Source organism: Mauremys mutica, chromosome 10 (genome assembly GCF_020497125.1).
Source record: "Mauremys mutica isolate MM-2020 ecotype Southern chromosome 10, ASM2049712v1, whole genome shotgun sequence".
NCBI classification, from domain to species: domain Eukaryota; kingdom Metazoa; phylum Chordata; order Testudines; family Geoemydidae; genus Mauremys; species Mauremys mutica.
This window is the reverse complement of record NC_059081.1, coordinates 8222520-8244552: the sequence shown is the minus strand read 5'-3', so window position 1 is coordinate 8244552 and position 22033 is coordinate 8222520. Positions and strand designations below refer to the sequence as shown.

Below are 22033 nucleotides of genomic sequence, written 5' to 3'. Positions count from 1 at the left end.
CAGGCCCTGTCAATCCAGCATCCCTCATGCACAGTTTTACATACACAACTTATACCAAACAATAAATGTAAAATACCCATCTGGTGTAAGTTAAACAAATTTTTAAAGTTTTAGTTGAAAACTCCACGGCTGGGAGCCACACATACATTCCCAAAGGTTTGTTAAACAGGTCTCCTACTGTCTATGTTTAAGTAATGGAAGCCAGTGGATGAACAATACTCTACAATAAGTTACTTTTTATGGGTTCACATAAACTTACTTATGTTCAATAAAACTGCCATTTCCAGCATGCTCCAAAGAAATAACAAAGATACATTTCTATTGCATTTCCATTCAAGAGACTATAAAGTAACAACTCGGTTGAGAAACACTCAATTTTATTTAAGTGGTATTTTGATCTCACTCTTATCTTGTGTGTTTTGGCAGAGCTGGGGTTACCTCAAACGACAAGCAGTTAAGCGCTTCCAAGTTGCTTAATGATTTCCAATAAAGTATTAACTACCTCACCCACAAACAGACCTAAATTTGTGACTGGTTCTCCCTTCAGGGGTCAAATTAACCTCCTCATGTATATTTAATTGCTTGAAATCCCAACGCTTGATTAATGTAGATTATTAAAGTAGGCAGGAGATAATAGAGAAAAAAAACCCTCTAACAGCAGGAAAGTCAGCAAGTGGGCTGGGTTGTTTCAATAAGTCTTTAAATAGTGCAGGGCAACATTTGAAATTTACCAAAATAGCTATTTCAGAATAATGCCTTGTATGGACACGCTCGTTCCGGAATAAGAGTGCCTTTTACTTGTTTAGGTTAATCCACACAGAGGTTTATGCCAACATAATTATTCCAGTAAAAGCAGCAAAGAGTCCTGTGGCACCTTATAGACTAACAGACGTATTGGACCATGAACTTTCGTGGGTGAATACCCACTTCGTTGGATGCATGTGACATATTCACCCATGAAAGCTCATGCTCCAATACGTCTGTTAGTCTATAAAGTGCCACAGGACTCTTTGCAGCTTGTACAGATCCAGACTAACACGGCTACCCCTCTGATACTTGACATAAATATTCCAGAATAATTATGTTGGAATAGCTATTTTGGATAAGTTTCCAAGCATAGGCAAGCTCTGGGCCTAAATCAACTGTCAGCTTTCTGCTTAAGAGTGAGACACCACTGTATAGGAGGAAACAATCAGGGAATACCACGTACTAGATCCCCAAACCCTTCTACTCGGGGATATTTATGACTTTCTATATCAGACACACATGAAGTGTCCTCATAGTGGGAAATTACGCCCCCCCCACCCAAAAAAAAACACAACAAAAAACCAACAATGGGGAGGAGCCCTCTTAGTATGGCTCTCGCCTCTCCTCCATGGAAGATGCAGTACTGCACACTCCCATGCATCACCCCTTACTAGTCCAGTCCCATGGTTTTCTTCATCAAAGGTCAACAATTGTACTAACGTGCAGTTGTTTGGGGATAGAGACTGGAGTGAAATCAAACAACCCATCATCAATGATAAGGAAACCAAGGTTCATATCTAGGTCACCAGTGGTGAAGGGTATCCTTATGGACCATCGGCCATGTTCACATGTGTGTCAGACTTGTACTTACAGTATAAGCCAGCACCTGCTCAATTGTAGAAAATAGGAGTGCTTCACCACTTGCATCCTTCCAAAAAACAGTTGTTCCCAGTAATTGGGTCAGATCATCAGTTGGTGTAAGACAGCTTTAATGGAGCTATACTAACTTACATCACCTGAGGCTATGACCCTTACACTGTATGGACATGGGCATTTTCACAGGCTGGGCAGCTCACACTTTTACTATTCTACACTGCTACCCCCCACCCCTGTGAATAACCCAAAATAAAGATTTTTTTTTTAAACCCACACCCATTTTACTACCCAAGGAAGTTATCTAGAGGTAATTTCTTTCCTGAACTCCCACCCCTTTTGGGGAGAAAGTATTCTCTATGCCTGAAAAAAAACAAGATCTCCACCCCATCTCCATTATGTCACTACTAAACTCACTCTTCCCCAAAGCAGCTCCCTATTGCAGTCACAATACTTCTAGGAGAAATGAACTGTAGAAAATTCCTTTCAGAGTATCAGAGGTCAGTTAAGAAAAAAATGGTCCCTTCTGCATTTACCAAACACACTGCCCTAACCCTGCCTATCTCATCCACCTGCTATATCGTGTCCTTTAGATTGTAAACTCTTTGGGGCAAGGATTATCATATATTTCTACCACATTTGTCCTCTAGGCAAGGGGGTCTCAACCTCTTTCTGAGGCCCTCCCCCGGACGACATGCTATAAAAACTCCACAGCCCAGCTGTGCCACAACAACTCTTTTTCTGCATATCCAGTAGATTAAAAGCCAGAGCTGGCATTAAGGGGTAGCAAGCAGGACAATTGCCTGGGACCCCACACCTCAGGGGGCCCACAAAGCTAAGTTGTTCATGCTTCGGCTTCAGCCCAGGGCAGTGGGGCTTGGGCTTCAGCAGATGGAAGTATTCTATTCTTATCCCATTTGTGGATCTTTCAGGAGTTTGTTTGGATAAAAGCATACAAGAGTCACATCATGTTTTTAGTAATGAAAACCTTTATTCGATTCAACTGGAAAGTTGTGTCACTGACAATATTTGCTGTTATCCTTTTATGTCATATGATTTAGGACTGCCTACCTATCTGGTTTCAGTGCTCCACCAGTAAAGATGTACTTTGAGGCCTTGAGAATTAGGGACCACATCCTTGAACTAAGAGAGCCAAATTTTCAGGACTGCTACTTGTGGTCATGAAATGTGTTTTTGCAAATGGATATTCATTTGCTTAAAATATCCTTTTTGTAGGCTGAGAGCATGTGATGAAAATTTAAAATCTGGCTTTTAATATTTATGGAAACATTCAAACAGGAAAGGAAGGAGACAGATGAGAAAGTTACTCATCTTGCAGTAACTGAGTTTCTTAGAGATGTGTCCCCCTGTGGGTGCTCCATTGATCGGACATCTTCAGTAGCAGTGCCTGGTCGGGACGCATGCGCTCAGCTGCTGTCTCGCGGCATCATTAGGGTCTGCCTGAGCGCGCGCGTCCCGCACCCCTCTCGGTTCCTTCTCTACTGTAGAGTTGTCTGATTCTACTCTCCTCCCCTCTGCTTTGGAGTACTATAGTGGAGCACCCACAGGGACACACATCTCTAAGAACCTCAGTTACTGCAAGGTGAGTAACTTTCTCTTCAAGTGCTGTCCCTGTGGGTGCTCCACTCCAGGTGAATGTGAAGCAGTACCCACTATGTTTGGCGGGATTTTGGAGTTGCATGAGGGACAATGGTAGACAGTACCATATGGACGACTATGGTGTCTGCCATGGTATCCCGTGTGATAGCATAACGTTTGGCAAATGTGTGGTCAGATGTCCAAGTGGCCGCCTTGCATATGTCTGTAATAGGCACGTTGTGGAGGAAGGCAATGGATGTTGACATTGCTCTAGTAGAATGAGTCCTAGCATTCTCTGGTGGTTGAACATTCTGGGTCCGATAACGATCCAAAGCAGCGCATACATGTTCATTTTCATCATCATCTGAGCCAGCAGAATGTTGATTTTCTTTTTTGGAGGTTCAGGTTCCGTAGTTTTAGAGTGTTGCTCTTTTAGGACTTCTGAAAGCATGTTCCACACCTCGTCCCTCTCAGATTTTGGAAGGCACTTCAGATTCTTAACCCTTAGGTCGAGTGCTGTAGCTATCTTTAGAAATCTCACACTGGTACCTTCTTTGCATTTTGTGAAAGTGTTCTTAAAACGAGCATGTGTGGAGTCATCATCCAGGACTGCAATAACATGAAATATATGGCAGAATGCAGGTAAAACAGAGCAGGAGACATACAATTGTCGCCAAGGAGTTGAGTCACAAATATAATTAATGCATTTTTTTTAAAACAAGTGTCATCAGCATGGAAGCATGTCCTCTGGAATGGTGGCCAAAGCATGAAGGGGCAAACGAATGTTTAGCACGTCTGGCATGTAAATACCTTGCAATGCCGGCTACAAAAGTGCCATGAGAACGTCTGTTCTCACTTTCAGGTGACATTGTAAATAAGAAGCGGGAAGCATTATCTTCCATAAATGTAAACAAACTTGTTTCTCTTAGTGACTGGCTGAACAAGAAGTAGGACTGAGTGGACTTCTAGGCTTTAAAGTTCTACTTTGTTTTGGTTTTGAGTGCAGTTACGTAAAAAAAAAAAAAATCCACATTTGTAAGTTGCACTTTCAGGATAGAGAGATTGCATTATGGTACTTGTATGAGGTGAACTGAAAAATACTATTTCTTTTGTTCATTATTTTTACAGTCCAAATATCTGTAATCAAAATAATATAAAGTGAGCACTGTATACTTTGTATTGTGTTGTAACTGAAATCAATATCTGAAAATGTAGAAAAACATCCAAAAATATTTAATACATTTCAACTGGTATTTTATTAACAGTGCAATTAAAAGCATGATTGTGATTAATTTTTTAATTGTGATTAATTTTGAGTTAACCACATGAGTTAACTTCGATTAATCGACAGCCCTAATTTCAACACATTCTTGAACAGTTAATTACGAGAGAAAATCCATTTGCTTTAAGACAGGACATGCGGCGCAACCATTTTGAGCATCCACTTTAGCCTCAGAACAACTCCCCCAGAAGTCAACAGCTCTCATGGTCTAGCCATACGTTAAGAGAGCCGCAGTGAGCCACAGCTTCTCAACACTGGGCTGGTCAAACTCAAACAAGTCATCACTGACATAGCTATAAACTAAAGAGAGGTGAGTGGCAGCAGTCACCATTGTCAGTCCTGTTGGCAAACAAGCACTCACAAATGATCTTCAGCTCTTTAGGCTGGCCTGTATTTTTAAAAAGACATCACACAGAATCAAATATATTATTTAAGGTTCTTTATGCAAGTTTATCAGAGAAGTCAGCATTCAGATTTTTAAAGATGTGAACTTTCAATAGTCTGGTACATGCCAACAGCGATCTGTCTACATATATATCAAGTAGAAAGCTGCTGAATGAAAAGGTTGCAGAATTTCAGAAACTATCCTCATTTCCCTGCACATCACTCCCATTAGCCGAGTTAGACCAAGGGGTTTAACTTCTCCCTCAATGTGCATGCACAGGACTGAAAAGGAAATATGAATCACCCCAAATGCTGCTAAGCATCTCTCCATCTAAGCTAGACCTACCTCAGTATGCCACCACACACTAGCACAGTGAAAAACATTCAATATTTACAGCACAATGATACCTCTATGAACATGTTAACTGACAGCACTGACTAACCACTACATTATCCTTTCAGCACCTATTTATAATCAGAGGCTAATAGATCTGGGTTGGTTGCTATGACAAACAGGCATATCTTTATCCAGCTCATAGAAAATAAAGAACTCAATCTGACTGATGCAAGTCAATAGTGTTTAAAAAGCAGCTGTCTCTCTCTCATACCGGTAAGTCCACACTGACATCAGTTCCATCCAGCAACGATACTCGACAAGTGATGATGGATTTTGCATCTCCAGCCGCAGGGATGTGGGTTGCAGCTCTTTGGGCCTCTCTTAGCCGCTCCTTCTCCACATGCTTGCGCATAGACCGACGCCCCAGAGTTCGTCGAAAGAAACGTAACATCTTGGCTATGGAGCCCCAAGGCAAAGAAAGGACAGATGTTAACGTTTCAAGAAAGTGAAAGAACCTAAGACAGCAGTTAATGAAGCCTGCGATTTTCCAGAGGGCCTAAGGGAATTAGGGACTCAAAGTCAATTGAATTGTTTAGGGATCTGAGTGCTTAACTCCTTTCAGCTCCTTAAAAAATCCCAACTATAAGCCTCAGTGAAACACTGAATGGGATTCAGGGATTGGTTCCCAGCACCATATTAAGACAACTCAGGTGCTTAAAGTAACATATTTTAGGAAGATTCAATGACTCCTTATTCAGATCTCACACAGTTAACAGTGAGCTTATACCCATGGCAGTCAAACTCCTCCATGTCCCTAAATTAGTTAGTTACGCTTTCTCCCAGGCTACTTTCCTGATTGATATGCTCCCCTTTTCATATGGAACAAGTTACAAACAGTTCTTCATAATACTCTTTGGATTTTGCACAAAATCCAATTTATAAACAAATCAAACGATTTTTACACATTTAGTCCCTTTCAGTCACAGAAAAGCTGATTTAGGTGGACGAGTGCCTGTGTCTTTTGAGCTGGCAAACCTACCCAGGCTGCAAGTTCCTATCTAAACTACAAATACAATCCCAACAGTCCCCTAAGTTAGTTCCAAGCTTGGGCCTCCATCCTGTAGGCTGATCTGCATAGGTGGAAGCCTGTACCTTAGAGCACAGGCCCGCTGACTTCAATTATGCTCTATGCAGGGATTCAATAGTTTGGAACCAGGGAACCTAAAAGCTGATCCAGTTTGTAGTATGATCTGGACCTTAATCACATGAAAGGTGTAAGGTGGTTATTAAACACAGGTAATAGCCAGCCTACATTACAAAGTGAAAACATGTTTGTAACCAGTTCATGTGATGCCTCCTCTGCAGCCAGGTTCCATAGTTTTTGTAATGCACAGGAGGCCCAGGACTCTGCTATTGGGAAGGTTGGTCACCCCAAGAAAGTGGTTTAAATTGTGCTATGACAAGCACCAGGAAATTTGTGCCTTGCATGAATCACACTTGAGTCAAAACAAGCTGGTTCCCTGTAAGTTTCAACCTTAATCACAACACAAAAGGAAAAAAACACCACATGTATCTTCCCTCTTCTGTCTGGACTTGCCTGCCACATGCTATCACGGTGCAAATCAGAAATTCCTGTAAGGTTAACTAAGACCAATAGCAAGAGACTTAAAAAAAAAAAATTACAAATATGACTTCCGTCATAAACCCACAATAATATCCACTCCCATTCATAATATAATCCAGTAACATCTGCTGCCATTCATAACGTCTGTTTTACTGAAACCAGTAGACTAGAAGGATGAGGCCTATGTATCATTTAATTAAAATGAAAAATATATCATTTAAAGGGGCAGAGTCAGAAAACCTAACTAAGAAGCTATACAGAAAATGGCAAGCTGAACATCAATTCATTTCTGTCTCCTCTTTGTCTTCTCCCCACCCCAAAAAAACAGTAGCAGAATTTGCGGATACCCACTGCAGTTCAGTATTTAAACCAGGGCTGTGGGAAGCCACATGCTGTTCACAGACACATCCAACAGGTTGCTTGCAAGGAGCTGCTGAGCAGCTCAGGCTTCCCCTTGCCCTCCCCCACAATACTCACGCTTGGCAAATCCGCCCAGAAAAGAGCAACTGAAGAGGAAGATACACACAAAACCAAAAAACAGTGCACAAAACTATTTTGCCTCACAATCGGGACTGTTCCAGTAATTGCTAGCTTTAACAGATTCCTGTGTACGACAGCTGCCTACAAAAGATAGCTCTGTTGCTTAGAAAACAAATACATATAGCTTCTTACCCTATCTGGTGCCCATGAAAATACCAGTCAAGCACCTTTAAATAACACTTGAACCGCTTAAAACTAGAGAATGAATAATCACGAACAAAACATGCAATAAAACTACAAAAAGCATGTGGCCTGCCTGGATTTTCAGAGGAGAAAGTTGATGCACTTATGCACAGCAGACAGTCACAGACATTTCTAGGTCCACCCAAGAGTTTCAATACACACACACAAAAACCCAGGGCAGCGGGCTCTGAGCCTGGGTCGACTGACTCCTGCTTAGGCTGCGGGGCTAGAAATTGCAATGTAGACATCGGGCCTTGAGCTGGGTCCGGGGCACCAGCCGGAACCCAAACATCTGCACTGCTATTTCTAGCGCTGCAGCATGAGCCAGGAGCTCTGAGACTCTCTGTCACAGGAGATTTGGGGGGTTTTTTTGGCTGTAGTGTCACACCTCGGCGGAGATGGGATTGTTACCTCCCTCCCTTGGCTACACAATGAACGCGAGTCCCAGAGGGGGGGCGAGGGGAGAGGTCTTGACTGCACAGACCAGGGTGAACAGGATCTTCTATGGGGCTGAGCGGTTCTGAGCCGCCTTCGTGCTGCCCCCCCTCCCCCTTGTACCGAGACTCTCCCCGCGCCTCCAGTGCGGTCAGGCGGGTAGGGCCCGGCTGAGCGGCCCTGACCCAACCAGCCGAGAACGGGGCAGACCCGCTTCCCTTGTTCCCGGGCCGGGACGGGCCGAGCCGGGAGGGGAACCTCCGTCTCGCTCCTTCTCGGCCCCTTTGGAGGGGGGGGGTCGGGTCCTTCGCGCAGCCACCAGCGGCAGAGCCGCGACCAGGGCACGAGCCGCGCGGGGTCGGGGGGTGCCCACGCGGCTGGAGTCCCCGCACCACGGGGGGGAGGGGCTCGCCCCCACACTACACCACGCGGGGGGGGGAGGGGCTCGCCCCCACACTACACCGCGCGGGGGTTGCCCTGACAGACCCCCCCCTCCCGCCTGCCGGGGCCCGCGGGGACCCCCGGCTCAGGGGCCTCCCGGCAGCTCCCCTCCCCTCTCACCTGCTGCCCCGCTCCGGAGCGGAGGCGGCCCCAGCGGCGGCGGCGGCTCAGGATCGGAGGGCGGAGACTGGGGCGGTTTCGGGGGCGGGTACAGAACCGGCCGGCGGGCCAAAAATGGCCGCTCGGCACCGGGAGGACCCTGCCCTGCCCCGCCTCCCCTTAAAGGGGCAGTGCCGCCCGCCCGAGGGCGTCCGTTCCCCTTAAAGGGGCAGTGCCACCCGCCAGAGAGCCTGCACAGGGCCACCTCCCCTTAAAGGGGCAATGCCGCCCGCCAGAGAGCCTGCACGGGGCCACCTCCCCTTAAAGGGGCAGTGCCGCCCGCCAGAGAGCCTACACGGGGCCATCTCCCCTTAAAGGGGCAATGCCACACGCCTAAGAGCCTACACGGTGGTTCTGGTACCCTCCGAGCAGGACAGTGCCACCAGCCCGAGTCCCCACAGAGAGGCAGGAGCAGTTCCAGTAGGGCTGGGGAGGGAGACTGGAGGAGCAGGGGAAACTCCCCTTTAAGTGAAGGACCCCTCCCCTTTGGGCCACGATCCATGCTTGCAACCAAAGTCTGAGAGCCAGAGGTGCTCCCCCTACTTTAGACTCCTGTTAACTCTGAAGCCTAATTAGGACACTTTTACAGCTGACACCTCCCACATCTCTCCCCACCCCTCCAGCCCCTCCCTGGTGGCAATGATAGTGAAACTCACCACTGTTCCTACCCCTCTGACTAGCAAAGGCACAGGAGCAGCCTGAACAAAGTTCTCCAGGCTCGGTTAAACAGTGATTACAGGAGTGACGGTATGCAGCACTGCCAATCCCAGCTATTCAAAAACTATGAGTCAGGCTCCAAAAACCATGAGATTTAAAATAAAAAAAAAAAAGGAAAGAATGTTTTAACTTACCTTCTGCTTCTTGAGTCTTTAAGATTCACTCCGGTCACATGTTCAAGTTTTTTCCCCCTCTACCCTGAGGTTTAGACACTTAGTTTAAAGAAAATAAAATGAAGCTGAGATTCTCACATATTTATGTCTCACAAAAGATAGCAACTCTGATAGGGGGATGGGTGCAGCACATCTTCCCTCCTCCCCTATCTAGGTAAGCAGTCCTCCCTCCTCCTCTGCTGCTCCCCCCTCCAGTTCAAACGACTTTAAACATTGGCTGACCATTTTAGGAAAGACTTAAAGTTACCCACGTTTAAGGATAAGATTATGTCACAGAGGTCACGGAAGTCACAGATTCTGTGAATTTCAGTGACCTCTGTGACATTTTCTGCTTCAGCAGATTTCAGGGGGCATTCAGAGCTGTCAGCCACCATGGGCAACCGGGGGTGGGGGGAACCTAGAGCTCTCAGCCACTGTGGGGGACAGGGGGACCCCTGGGCCCCAAGCCACCATGGGAGGACTGCAGAGCTCTGAGCTGCCTCAGCGGTGGGTGCTGAACTCCCTCCTCTCTTCTCTCCCCCAACCCCCGGCACGGACTTCAGTCATCCCCATCATGCCATGGGCTTCCGTGAATTTTCATTTATTGCCTGTGACCTGTCTGTGACTTTCACTAAAAATAGCCATGACAAAATCTTAATCTTACCTATGTGGAATGCAGCGAAGTGTAGGGAAAATACCCTTCCCATCCCACCTGACCCCTCTACTTTCCTCTCATTAAAGGAGTGATGCCATTTGTGGAGGATAATCAGCACCCAAAAGAGCAACATTCCTCACATCAGAGGAAGAGGGGCCTCTGTTCTCCCTTAAGAACCCAATATCACTAGAGGTCATGGTGTACAATGGGCCACAGATCCTAATAAAAGACTGCTGACCATAAGCAGGGGGTTTAGAGTATGAACAATTATGAGCTGATTGATTTATAAGTGCAGTGTCAGTCATATGTTGGCTATGGAGAGATTTACTGATAAAAAGGTCTGTCCTGAGTCTGGTACTATTTTCATTAATGACTTGGATAATGGAGTAGAGAGTATGCTTATAACATTGGTGGATGACATGAAACTAGGAGGGGTTGCAAGTGCTTTGGAGGCCAGGATTATAATTCAAAATGACCCTAATAAATTGGAGAATTGGTCTGAAATCAGTAAAATGAAATTCAACAAAGACAAGTGCAAAATACTGCACGTAGGAAGGAAAAAATCCAATGCACAAATACAAAATGAGAATAACTGGCTAGGCACTACTACTGCAAAAAGCATCTGGACCACAAATTAAATATGAGAGAACACGGTGATGCGGTTTCAAAAAAGCTAATATTCTGGGATGGATTAACAGGAATGTCATGTGTAGGACATGGGAGGATACTGGTGAGGCTGGAGAACTGTGTCCAGTTTTGGGCACTACACTTTGGGAAAGAAGTATGACAAGTAATCAGCTTAATCTGCAGCAAGGGGGATTTAAAATAGATATTAGGAAAAAATGTCTAACTATGAGATAGTTAAGTTCTGGCGTATGTTTCCAAGGGAGGCTATGGAATCCCCATCATTGGAGGTTTTTAGAGGTTCTCAAACTTCATTGCACCGTGACCCCCTCTGACAACAAAAATTACTACATGACCCCAGGATGGGGGGACAGAAGGTATATTCTCCATTTATGCTCTACATAAGGACACAAACATTCTAATTGTTAGCCAACATATTATGCATATGCATCAGGATGTATTACACACACATTATGTAACATATGAATGTTGGGTAATCCTGCTAATTGTATACTGTGAATTGGGAACCAGAAAATACTTGGAATAAAATCCCTTTCCTCTGTACTCACTGGAAGACACCACAGGAAGTCGATCTAAGTACGTCAACTTCAGCTACTGAAGTTATTTAACTTAGATCGATCACCCACCCAAGTGTAGACCAGGCCTCTGTCTGTGTATAACAAAAGAACTTTTAATAAAAGGGAAAAGGAACCAAGCAGTAGTTTGGGAAAAGACCAAAACCACATTCAAAAGCATGTAACCATAAGCAAAATCCAGACCACACAGTGCCCTGTGCCTCAGTTTCCCACCTTGTGGTAGGAAGGTCCAATGAACAAATGTCCCTTTAACACATCACTCCATAAAATGAGAAAAAAAAATTCACAGTAAGCAAGAAAAGGCAGGAAACTGTATAACAGCAGACACCAAATGCTCCATCTGAAGCATCAGGTAGTTAAGAAGGAACTGAGTGGCAGCATAGAATCATAGAACAACAGGGTTGGAAGGGACCTCAGGAGGTCATCTAGTCTAACCCCCTGCTCAAAGCAAGACCAACACCAACTAAATCCCCAAATGGTCCCCTCAAGGATTGAACTCACAACCCTGGGTTTAGCAGGCCAATGCTTGAACCACTGCGCTATCCCCTCCCTATATACCCTCATATGGGAGCACAAATTGCTGCTCTGCACAGGCATGGACTGATGGACACTGTTTTATAGTCTTCATCAAAAGTTCACAGGCACTGCACATCCTTCAGTGGAGCATTCATAAGGACATACACGCAAAGAAGATCAGGAGAATTCTAACCCGAGAGCCATTTAGGTACCACGCCTTGAGCCGGAGAGTGTTCAGGCTGAGGTGACAAATGTTTCCCGAGTCCTGAAGGAGGAGGCTGGGAGTCACAGGAGATTGCTGGCCTGCCAGAAGGAGAGGCAAGGCAGATATGGAAATCACACCTGTCTCGGCGAGGTTGGCGCAATCAAGATTATTGTAGTTTTGTCCCATCTGATTTTGTTGAGGATTAGTTGCATTGGAGAGAAGGCATACAGGAGACACTTTATCCAGGAAAGGAAAAAAGGCATCCCCAAGGGAATGGCGCCTGAGGTGTCCCTTAAGCAGAATTTTGCACATTTCTCATGGCAGCGGCGGCCAAAAGGTTTATGTACAGAAAACCCCAAGTAAGGAATATCTGTGCACGTGTGGATGTGCTGAGATCCCAATTCATGATCCTGAGTGAATTGTCTGTGGAGGGCATCAGCTATGGTGTTTTGAAGACCATGCAAATAAACTGTTCAGATTCACAGAGTTCAAAGCAGAAGGGGCCACCAGATCATCTAGTCTGATCTCCTGTAGATCACAGGCCACCATCACCACACAGTACTCATCTGCTAAACCCATCTGAAATTGAACCAAAGTATTTCAGCCCCCAAGGAAACTAGATTTTTATGTGCCACAGAGAATAGGAGGCCCCTGCAATGGTAGGGAAATGATTAAACGATATATATCCAGAAATACCTTGGCAAGTGACCAATACCCACATGCTGCTGAGGAAGGCAAAAAAAACCCCTAAAAAACAAGTTCACTGCCAATCTGACCCCACATTATGACGATCAGTTAGATCCTGAGCATGTAAACAAGAACCAGCTAGCCAAGCACCTGAGAGAGAGAATACTTGGTGCCATGTCACAGCCCTGGCCCATCCCATCTAATGTCCCATGTCCTGTTGTGGCCATCCCCCATGCTTCAGAGAAAGGACATTAAAACCAAAACCACAATACATTGGCAGGAGGGAAAATCGTTTCCTGACTCCTGCCAGTGGTGAGCTGAAACCCTGAAGCATAAGCTTTCAGGACTGTAAGACATAAACCAGAAGTGGGTCCAAGGGCGGCTGAGCCCTGCCTGCTACCATCACAAACAACCCAGTCATACAACCTTCTTCTAATTTCCAACCTGAATTTGTTCATGGCCAGTTTATATCCATTTGTTCTTGCGCCAACATTGTCCTTCAACTGAAATAGCTCATCATCCTTCCTGATGTATTTATAGACAGCAATCATACCCCTTCTCAGCCTTTTTTTTTTTTTGCTACTAAACAAACCTAGTTCTTCCAGTCTCCTAAGAAAGGCCCTCCATTCCCCGATCATCCTAGTAGCTCTTCTTTGCACCTTTTCCAGTTTAAATTAATCTTTTTTTAAACTTGGGTGACCTGAATTGAACATAGTATTCCAAATTAGGTTTTACCAGTGCCTTATACAGTGGCAATAATACTTCTTTATCTCTAAGGGAAATGCATCACCTGATACATCCTAGAATCACATTTGTCTTTTCCTCGGCCAAATCACATTGGTGGCTCATAGTCATCTTGTGATCAACCCACACACCCAAGTCTCTCTCCTCTGTCACTTCCAACTGATGAGTCCCCAGTTTGTAGCAGAAATTCTTAAGATTAGATTCTGGGAAATTATACAGTTCCCCTGATTAGAGTGCATTAAGCTCTAAGTTTTTCTTGCACCTCAGATATGGCAATTTCCATGTCTAGGCATTTATTTCCATCACCCCTTTTGCTTTCATGCACATGTTCCATATGATCATCCTTAGTGAACACCGAGGCAAAGTATTCATTTAGTTTTTGGGCCATACCTAGATTATCTTTCATTTTCTTCCCATCCACACTGCACAGTGGCCCAACCTCATCCTTCCTTATTTTCTCTTTATCTCTCTTTAAAAAACCCTCTTATTTATTTTAATTTCCTTGGCAAGAGCTAATTCAGCTCGACTTTTAGCAATTCTCACTTTTTTCCTATATTTTCTAACCTCCACAAGGTAGTTTTCTTTGTGATCAATCCCTTTTTCCATTTCCTATATTATTCACTCAGCTGGACCTGGAGCCTTTCCCTACAAGTTTTTCCTCTTGCTTGGGATGCAAACTTCAGATAGTTTTTGTATAGTCGATTTAAAGAAATTCCAAGCATCTTCTACATTTAAGTCTTTGTGCTCTTCAGTACAGCTGACTTCTTTAACCAATTCCCTTAATTTCCCCAAGCCTGCCCTTTTGAAATACAAAATCATAGTTGATGACCTGGCTTTGATTATCCTTCCACTTAATTTAATCAGTCAGTCCAAGGTAATTTCCTACAATTATCTATTCTGTGATGTCCTTACTACTTACCAAAACCTAGTCTAAAATTGCATCACCTCTTGTTGATTCAGTGATAATCTGCTGTGGTGGGCTTCTCACCAGTTCCATACATCACCTGACTGTCTTTGAGCTGAGGAAATGGGATCTCATTCCCCCTTGTCGATTTATTTAGTACGTAGCAGGCACTATTGTCATCCATTATACAGACGGACTGACCTATCATGGGAAGGAAGTGCTGGCAAACTTATCTTACAGCTCTGCGCTCCAGAATGTTGATATGAAGGGCAGAATCCTGGGCAGACCATCTGCCCTGGATAAGTGTAGTACTGTAAATAGGCTCCCCACCTTAGGAGGGATGCGTGCAAAACTATTGTGACAGTGGGAGGGAGGGGTTGAAGAGAACTCCTAAGCACACCTTGTCTAGATTCTTTCACCAGTTGAGGGAAACAGGTACATGGCTGGGGATGGAGAACAACTTGTTCAGAGTCTCTCTGTTGGGGGCACAAACTCTCTCTGAGCCAGTTTTGGGAACAAAGCAGGGGTAAGTGGGTGTATAGTGTGACAAAGGTAGACATTGCCACATGCTTGAGAAGTAAATAAGTAAATACTCTGAGGGCAGTAGAGAGTCCGAAAGGGAGGATTCGATACTGGTAAGTGGTCCTGACTTACAACAAAGCATAGGAATCTCTTGTGACAGGGGTATATTGTGACATCAAAGCATGTGCCTTGAAGGTGAAGTAGTCCTCTGGATCCAGGGATGGAATGATAGCTACGATGTTACCATCTTGAACCTCTGCACCCTGACAAAGGTATTCAGCACTCTGAAATCTAGTACTGGCCTCCATCCACCCTTGTTTTTTGGGAACCAGAAAGTACTTGGAATAAAATCCCTTTCCCTCTGTACTCACTGGGGACTGGTTTCACATCTCCTATGTGGATGAGGGAGAAAACCTCTCATCTCTGGAGAGGTTTGTGAAATGGATCCCTGAAAAGGGATGGGGGAGTATGGAGTGAAAATGGATGGAATAGCCCAATGTTATAACCTCAAAGATCATCTGTCAGAAGTAATCTGCTCCTATGTGTTGCAGAAATGGGAGAGATGATCCCCGAAAGGTGGAGGGAGGATGGGGAAGGATGGCGCAGCATCAGATCCAGGTCATGGGGGTGCTTGAGGCCCTCAACTAAGGCATCAACATGAATGCTTTGTAGATGATGTCTGCTGTGTCAAATCCAGGGGCAATGGCTGCAATAGTTTGCTCTCTGCATTATGAATTTCTTTTTAAGTGACTTCAACACCTCTGGTACCTGGGAAACTGAGCTGATCAGGATTTATGAGCTGGCTGAGACTGACTAAACCTTCTCTTGTTTGCAGGCCTATCTACGCCTAGTGGTCACCCTGGAATCCTTCAGAGAATGCAGGGACTCATCTGTGGACTTACTGAATAATTTAAGCCCACCAAAGGGGAGGTTCTCTGTGGTGTTTTGGATTTCAGCAGAGTGCTGCAACCATGAGATTTAATGCATGACCACAGCTGTGGAGATGGAGTGTCAACTGCATTGAGAGAAGCTTGTAAATCTGTCCTCGCTAGAAGCTGTCCCTCTGCAATGAGGGCATAAAACTGCTCCCTATGCTTTTGAGGGAGATGTTAAATAAATTAACATTTGAACAGTTAATGCAGTTGTCCTTTTGCAAGAATCGCCTGATGATCAGCAATTCTGAATTGCAGGGTGGCAGGCGAGTAACTTTTATGTCCAAAGAGATCAAGGGACCAAAAGTCCTTATCAAACTGTGTAACCTTGGAATGGTATTGCCTGTTGCATTCGCTTACTGAATCAATGACCAAGGAGTTAGGGGCTGGATGGGAAAATAAATTCTGAGTCCTTAGCCAGAACATACTTTTTATCTGCTCTCTTAGCTGTTGGGGGAGGGGGAACAGTGGCAGGAGTCTGCCAAATTGTCTTGGCAGGTTCTAACACCACCTTATTTAGTGAAAGGGCCACCTGTGCTGAAGATGGTACATGAAGAACCATCAAGAACTTATGCAGAGTCTCTTGGACTTCTTCTAACAGTTTTTGAAGAGCGTCTGCTGCCCTTTTCATCAACTTTTGAAATTTGACATAATCTAACAGTAGAAGGAAGGGACATAATCACTTCATTCAGAGAGGATGATGAAATATTCATCTGAGGAGAAGCCTTGATCCTTGCTCCTCTTGCAATGGAAACTGCTGTGAGGGAACAGAGGGGATCTGGGAGTGCTGTCCATGGCATTCCCTGAGAGCACTAGGTACTGTGGAAAACTGTTGGCAGTATACAGCCCAAGGGTACCAATATGGCCAGTGGGAGGATGTTCATAAGGAAGTGGAAGAGGAATTAAGGATTGGTCATACCAAGGAGGTTGCTGAGGACAGGGCCGCACAAGCCTTGAAGTACCCATTGATAGCGCAGGTTCAGGAGATTTTGATCTAGAGAAGGATTGCAAGTGCCACACTTCAGTGGGATGTGAGGAGAGGTGGTTGTTGCTGACCAAGAAGGCCAGAGATCAGGAGATGCAGTTCTTGAATCCTGGGATCTTAGACATACTAATCACCTCATATGGAGGTACGGGAAGGCTTCTCCCCTGCCCCCCACCCGACTCCTAAAAACTACACTTAACTATAAAAAATGATCTAAAAACTGTTTATAAATAATTACAGTTAGACACAGAAGAAGCTATGCCAGCGCTGTGGACACTGAAGAAGTTCCATCACAGAACACAGGTGGTAGAAAAGAAATGGAGAGGTGGTTGGTCTACACTGCCCAGTATGCCTTTGATCTGGAGCATGAGGAGGAGAGGGGTGCAGGGACAGGCCAACAGACACTGCTAGCAAGAATCTTCTGGTCTTAGGTGCATGGAACACATGTGCACCTACAATGGAATATACATAGCAACCATCACTCAAAACAAAGTTCTTCTGTTGAGTGGTCTTCATGTCTGTTGCTAGAAAAGTGTATAAAGTTGCAAAGCAATCTCTGATGAGACACAGTGTCTTGTTAATACCAATTAGGATAGGTTTTTGGGCATGTCTCTCTGGAGACAGGGAGCTAGAGGCTAGGACAGAAGGATCCTTCAGGTGGTAACCCTAGGAACAAAGTAAGCACAGGAGGAAGCTTAGATTGAGGTTTGTATCTTGTTATTTAAGCAATGAAGGCAAATCCCAGAAAGGGGATGCGTTCTGGATGCTAATTTAGTTTATCCTTTCTGTACTGAGTGTAAGGGATGTCTGCCTGCTCACAGTACACTATCAGGAAATACATGCACATTTTGAAAACTTGTACTGGAGGAAAAGGGTAAACCGAATACATTTAGAAACTAATCAACTTCACTTTTCTTTGCAGTTCGAAGATCATAAGTGCAGAGCAGTTGATGCATCATCTTTGCAAAAACACAATGCTTTCAGCTCACTTCCTAGTGGACAGGTGTACACACCACACAACTGCCACTGTATTTGCACCCACTGGTATGCCATCTCTCACAGAAGACAAAGATTGAAGCATTATGGACAATGACCTCCTACCACCAGGCCCCTTCAGTCGCTCCCAAGACTGAACGCCTTTCCACCTAATCCCTCTCACAATGTCCATTCTCCATCACCACTGACAATGCTACTGTTCTTATCTTCCAGTCTTGTAACATCAGTGACATCTAAATTCTCTCCTCTCCCATATCCAGCCTCTTGCTAACTCATGACACTTATTACTCTCACATATAATTAAAATCTGCTTTCCTCACTATATTCAATGCTCAAACCCTTCGTCCATGAGTTCAACTGCGATTACTCTTCCCCCTCTAGCCTTCTCACTCATCTCTCCCTAATCGTTTAAACAAAATATTGCCATTTAAAATTATCTCTTGCCACACCCCACTTCACTGAATGCCTTCAGCAGTGTTTCTTTTACTACATCAGATCCAACTTCAACTTCCCTACATCCATCTCAATGTGCTATAGTGCTGTTCTCATTTTTCCCTAGTCCATTCTCCTGCTCAGAAGACTCCGCAGAGTCCTTTCCTGTTATAGATCCTTTCATCTTTTTCACTTGCTCTTGGCTTTGCACCTTCATTCGTATCAACCAATTTGCCTGGAACATTCTCCTACTTTTTGTCCACTTCATCACAAACTTCTATCAGGAACGGCCATTCTTCCCATCAATAATCTCTACACCCACCCAAATTTTGTCTATCAGGCTGTAAGCTCGATAGAGCACTGACTGTTTTATTCTGAAAAACACAATCTTTTATATAAATGTATATAAAGGATTAATAATAGCAGAGGTGTGGTTCTCTCTAGTGTAAAGCTGAGGTACACTGTCAGGAAAACATGGAAGAAACTTGTGCCTTCACAGCTAATATCCTACTTGTTCTATAGACAGAAAACTTCACTTGTTAATTTAGCATCTTTTACTAGCATTCAGTTCACACACACAAAAACCCTCACCTACAGCAAAGCAGAACTGTAGTTATAGTAATACCATATAATGTTAAAAACCACAGAGTTTATGCAGGATTGGCATGAGAAAACCATGTGTACAGCAGATAAAAAAATCTCCCAAAAATTAAACTTTAAATTACTAAAGCACATCTTTATTTTGCAATTAAACAATTTAACTATATATTTTTCAAGTTTGTACCTAAACAACCATTTGCCAATTGAAATTAAATATATCCACAAAATATGTATAACAGCATTTATTTCACATAATAGAATGAAATTGTTCTTAAGACTAAAACAAGACTTCTTAAATGTTAACTAGCATATTTATCTTGGGAGCTGCTGGTATTCTGTAGAATGTTAGTGTATCATATTAATGGCAAGAATTTTTATTTTACCAGAATGAGGACACATAATGCTCTTTAAAGTATACAGTAGCTGCAGTGACAAAAGCTGAATTTCTTTTCACATTGTCCAGTGTTGACCAAATTCAAGTTTATTATTCAACTGAGCAACCCAGACGATGTGTTTTCTGAATAGGTTTATCTGATGAGCAACTGTACAAATTCATAGGCAAAAATCTATTTATGGGAAAAGCATATTTTAACATTAACAGAAAGATTTTAATAGAATTGGGCTAAACAGCAATGGAGCTATTCAACCTTGGGGAATGATCTACTTACACATTCATAGTCAATTGTTGAGCAGTATGAAACCCAATTGAAATCTAACATATGCAAAGCTGCAGCAGAAAATGCAAACTTATTACCCATAAGTGACTTGCAAATAAATACTGCCACCAATGATTGTGAATATGATCCAGACAAGATTTCCCCACTTTGTATTTTCACATATAGTATAGCACCTGTTACAGAAAAACACACAAGAATAGTTTTGCCAAATTCACTAGTTAAAACTAGATCACTGATAAGTGAACTACCTGAAATAAAGTTACATCTACATAATAGGAAATTAAAGTCTAGTTTCTCTTATTTGTTAAGATGATGTTATGGATTGTTACTGTGGAGACCTAATATACTGAGATCATTGCACTGGGCTAGTTTTGGATATATTCTAATTAATAAACAGAGAACAAAACAGCTTAATGTAAACTGTGTTAATCCCTTCACTCATGTTTCAAGACTCTGCCTAGGAGTAAAGGGGTTACAACTTTTTAAAAACTGACTATTGTGCATTATCTACTTATCTTTAGTTATCAAAACTCAAAATAAGTTATAACACAAGTACAAAAATGAATTACCTGATTTTCAGGTTATTTACCTAATGTTAAAATAATGCTAAGCAGAAATACTTACAGTAAACATAGCTTATTTGTAGCTAGCTGAGAGAGAGCACAGAGATGAATTCAAGAGTACCCTGCAGTTTATGTTTGCACCTTGTTTTTAGTACCAGACTTTACATTATTATAACACAGTAGAACGGATATTAAAAATTGTCAAGACTTGTTATTTGATAGTGTCAGGGACACATAAGTAAGCCAAAACCGGTTAGAAAACTGTAAAGCATTTGTACCAGGGTGCCATCCAAATCAACTCTGTACAGAAATCAGTTAAGCATCTCTCTCCAAGCCCATTACAATTTATTTTGTCCAATAGTTAAGTCAGTAGTAAAAGCATGTGATAAAGTGCTATTTGAAATTTAAGAAACTTAGAAAAAAAGGACCTTAAAATATTAAAACTTGCTAAATATGAAATAATGCAACAAACAAAAGTTGTCAGCCAAGGTCTGTGAAGCAAGAACTAATGCTGAGGAATACACAGATGATGTATTTTGGTTATTTTGTGTTCTTTCAACATCTAGCCCAAAAAAGCAAATAACCAGAACATTTGATTTTAAGGTGAAGAAGCATCAACATATCCACAAATAATGTTTTAAAAGAACGCAATGATTCATTCCTCTCTAATTTCTCTCAACTCAGATCACAATGAGTGAAATTCACCAACCTGCAAAGGGTCAGCTTAAGGCCTATGCACCCATGTTGGAAAAGTCCTCTGAAGTGGTGCATGCATCTGTGCCAGCTCTGCATAGGGGTGAATTTGACATGTTTTATCTAACTAGCCACCTCTCCTTTGCAGACTGATAACCCAACAATTTCAGCTTTGGTTTGTAACCTTTGTGCGACAATAGATAGGATAAAATACGTTTATTAAAGCAAATAAATCACTTTCCTCTCCTACCACCTTCCCTATCACCAATAATATACTTTTCTTTGCAATTTCAACAAATGAAATGATATGCTCCTTTACACAGCGGATATGTTTATTGAATTTTGGCATTGGACCCCAGCACTGATCTACAGCAACCTTTCAAAAGTGGTGTGCCGAGTCTTCATTTATTCACTCTGATTTAAAGTTTTGCTTGCCAGTAATACATTTTAACGTTTTTAGAAGGTCCCTTTCTATAAGTCTATAATATATAACTAAACTATTGTTGTATGTAAAGTAAATAAGGTTTTTAAAATGTTTAAGAAGCTTCATTTAAAATTAAATTAAAATGCAGAGCCCCCCTCAATGGCCAGGATCTTGCAGTGCGTCACTGAAAATCAGCTCGTGTGCTGCCTTTGGCACGCGTGCCATAGGTTGCCTACCCTGATCTACAGCACATGCAATGGGAAAAAAATAAAAACACTCTACTGTTTAAAAAGGTTATTTTAAAAGAATGGTTTTAAGTGTTTAAAAGGAAAGTTGGGTACTGGAATTAGCAAGCCACAGATAAGCCGACATCGCTGTTCTGATGCAGTATAATGCATAGCAAATCAGAGACCTGGAATTTGTGATGCATGTGAGATTATGTTTGGTCACCGGTGACTTTAGGGGATAAAATTCCTGTCACTAATACAAAGTTTTGAGTAAACCAAATTTGAATGTGAGACCAGAATCCTCCCCAGACCAAGGCATGGGGCACCTGCAGAACAGGTCTGCTGGCTCTCCAACAACTCATGGGCTGGATTTCCTACTCCCTACCTGGAGGTTTGTGGATGTTGGATCTATACAGTTTACTGACCTACAGCCCACGCCCTTGCAATTTCCCTTCACCACTGAACACCACCCATAGGTAATAATTGGAGATATACCAATCTTCTAGAACTGGAAGGGACCTCAAAAGGACATTGAGTCCAGCCCCCTGCCTTCTCTAGCAGGACCAATTTTTGCCCCA

The 22033-nt window shown here is 43.2% G+C and overlaps 1 protein-coding gene across 2 annotated transcripts in view; it reads right to left on the bottom strand.

Moving 5' to 3' along the window:
- Nucleotides 1-9472, bottom strand: part of EPB41L5 (erythrocyte membrane protein band 4.1 like 5) — a 51557-nt gene extending 42085 nt beyond the window's left edge. Inside the window, exons 1-2 of one of the 2 annotated variants that reach the window (XM_045031788.1) lie at nucleotides 9456-9472; nucleotides 5494-5678 (exon numbers count right to left, since the gene is read on the bottom strand). In XM_045031788.1, coding sequence (XP_044887723.1) covers nucleotides 5494-5673 — 180 coding nt within the window. In that variant the 5' untranslated portion in view covers nucleotides 5674-5678; nucleotides 9456-9472. Of the gene's footprint in view, nucleotides 1-5493; nucleotides 5679-8565; nucleotides 8717-9455 lie in introns of those variants that run through there. The other variant, XM_045031787.1, reaches the window with a different exon arrangement.
- Between the last annotated feature and the right edge of the window lie 12561 nt (nucleotides 9473-22033).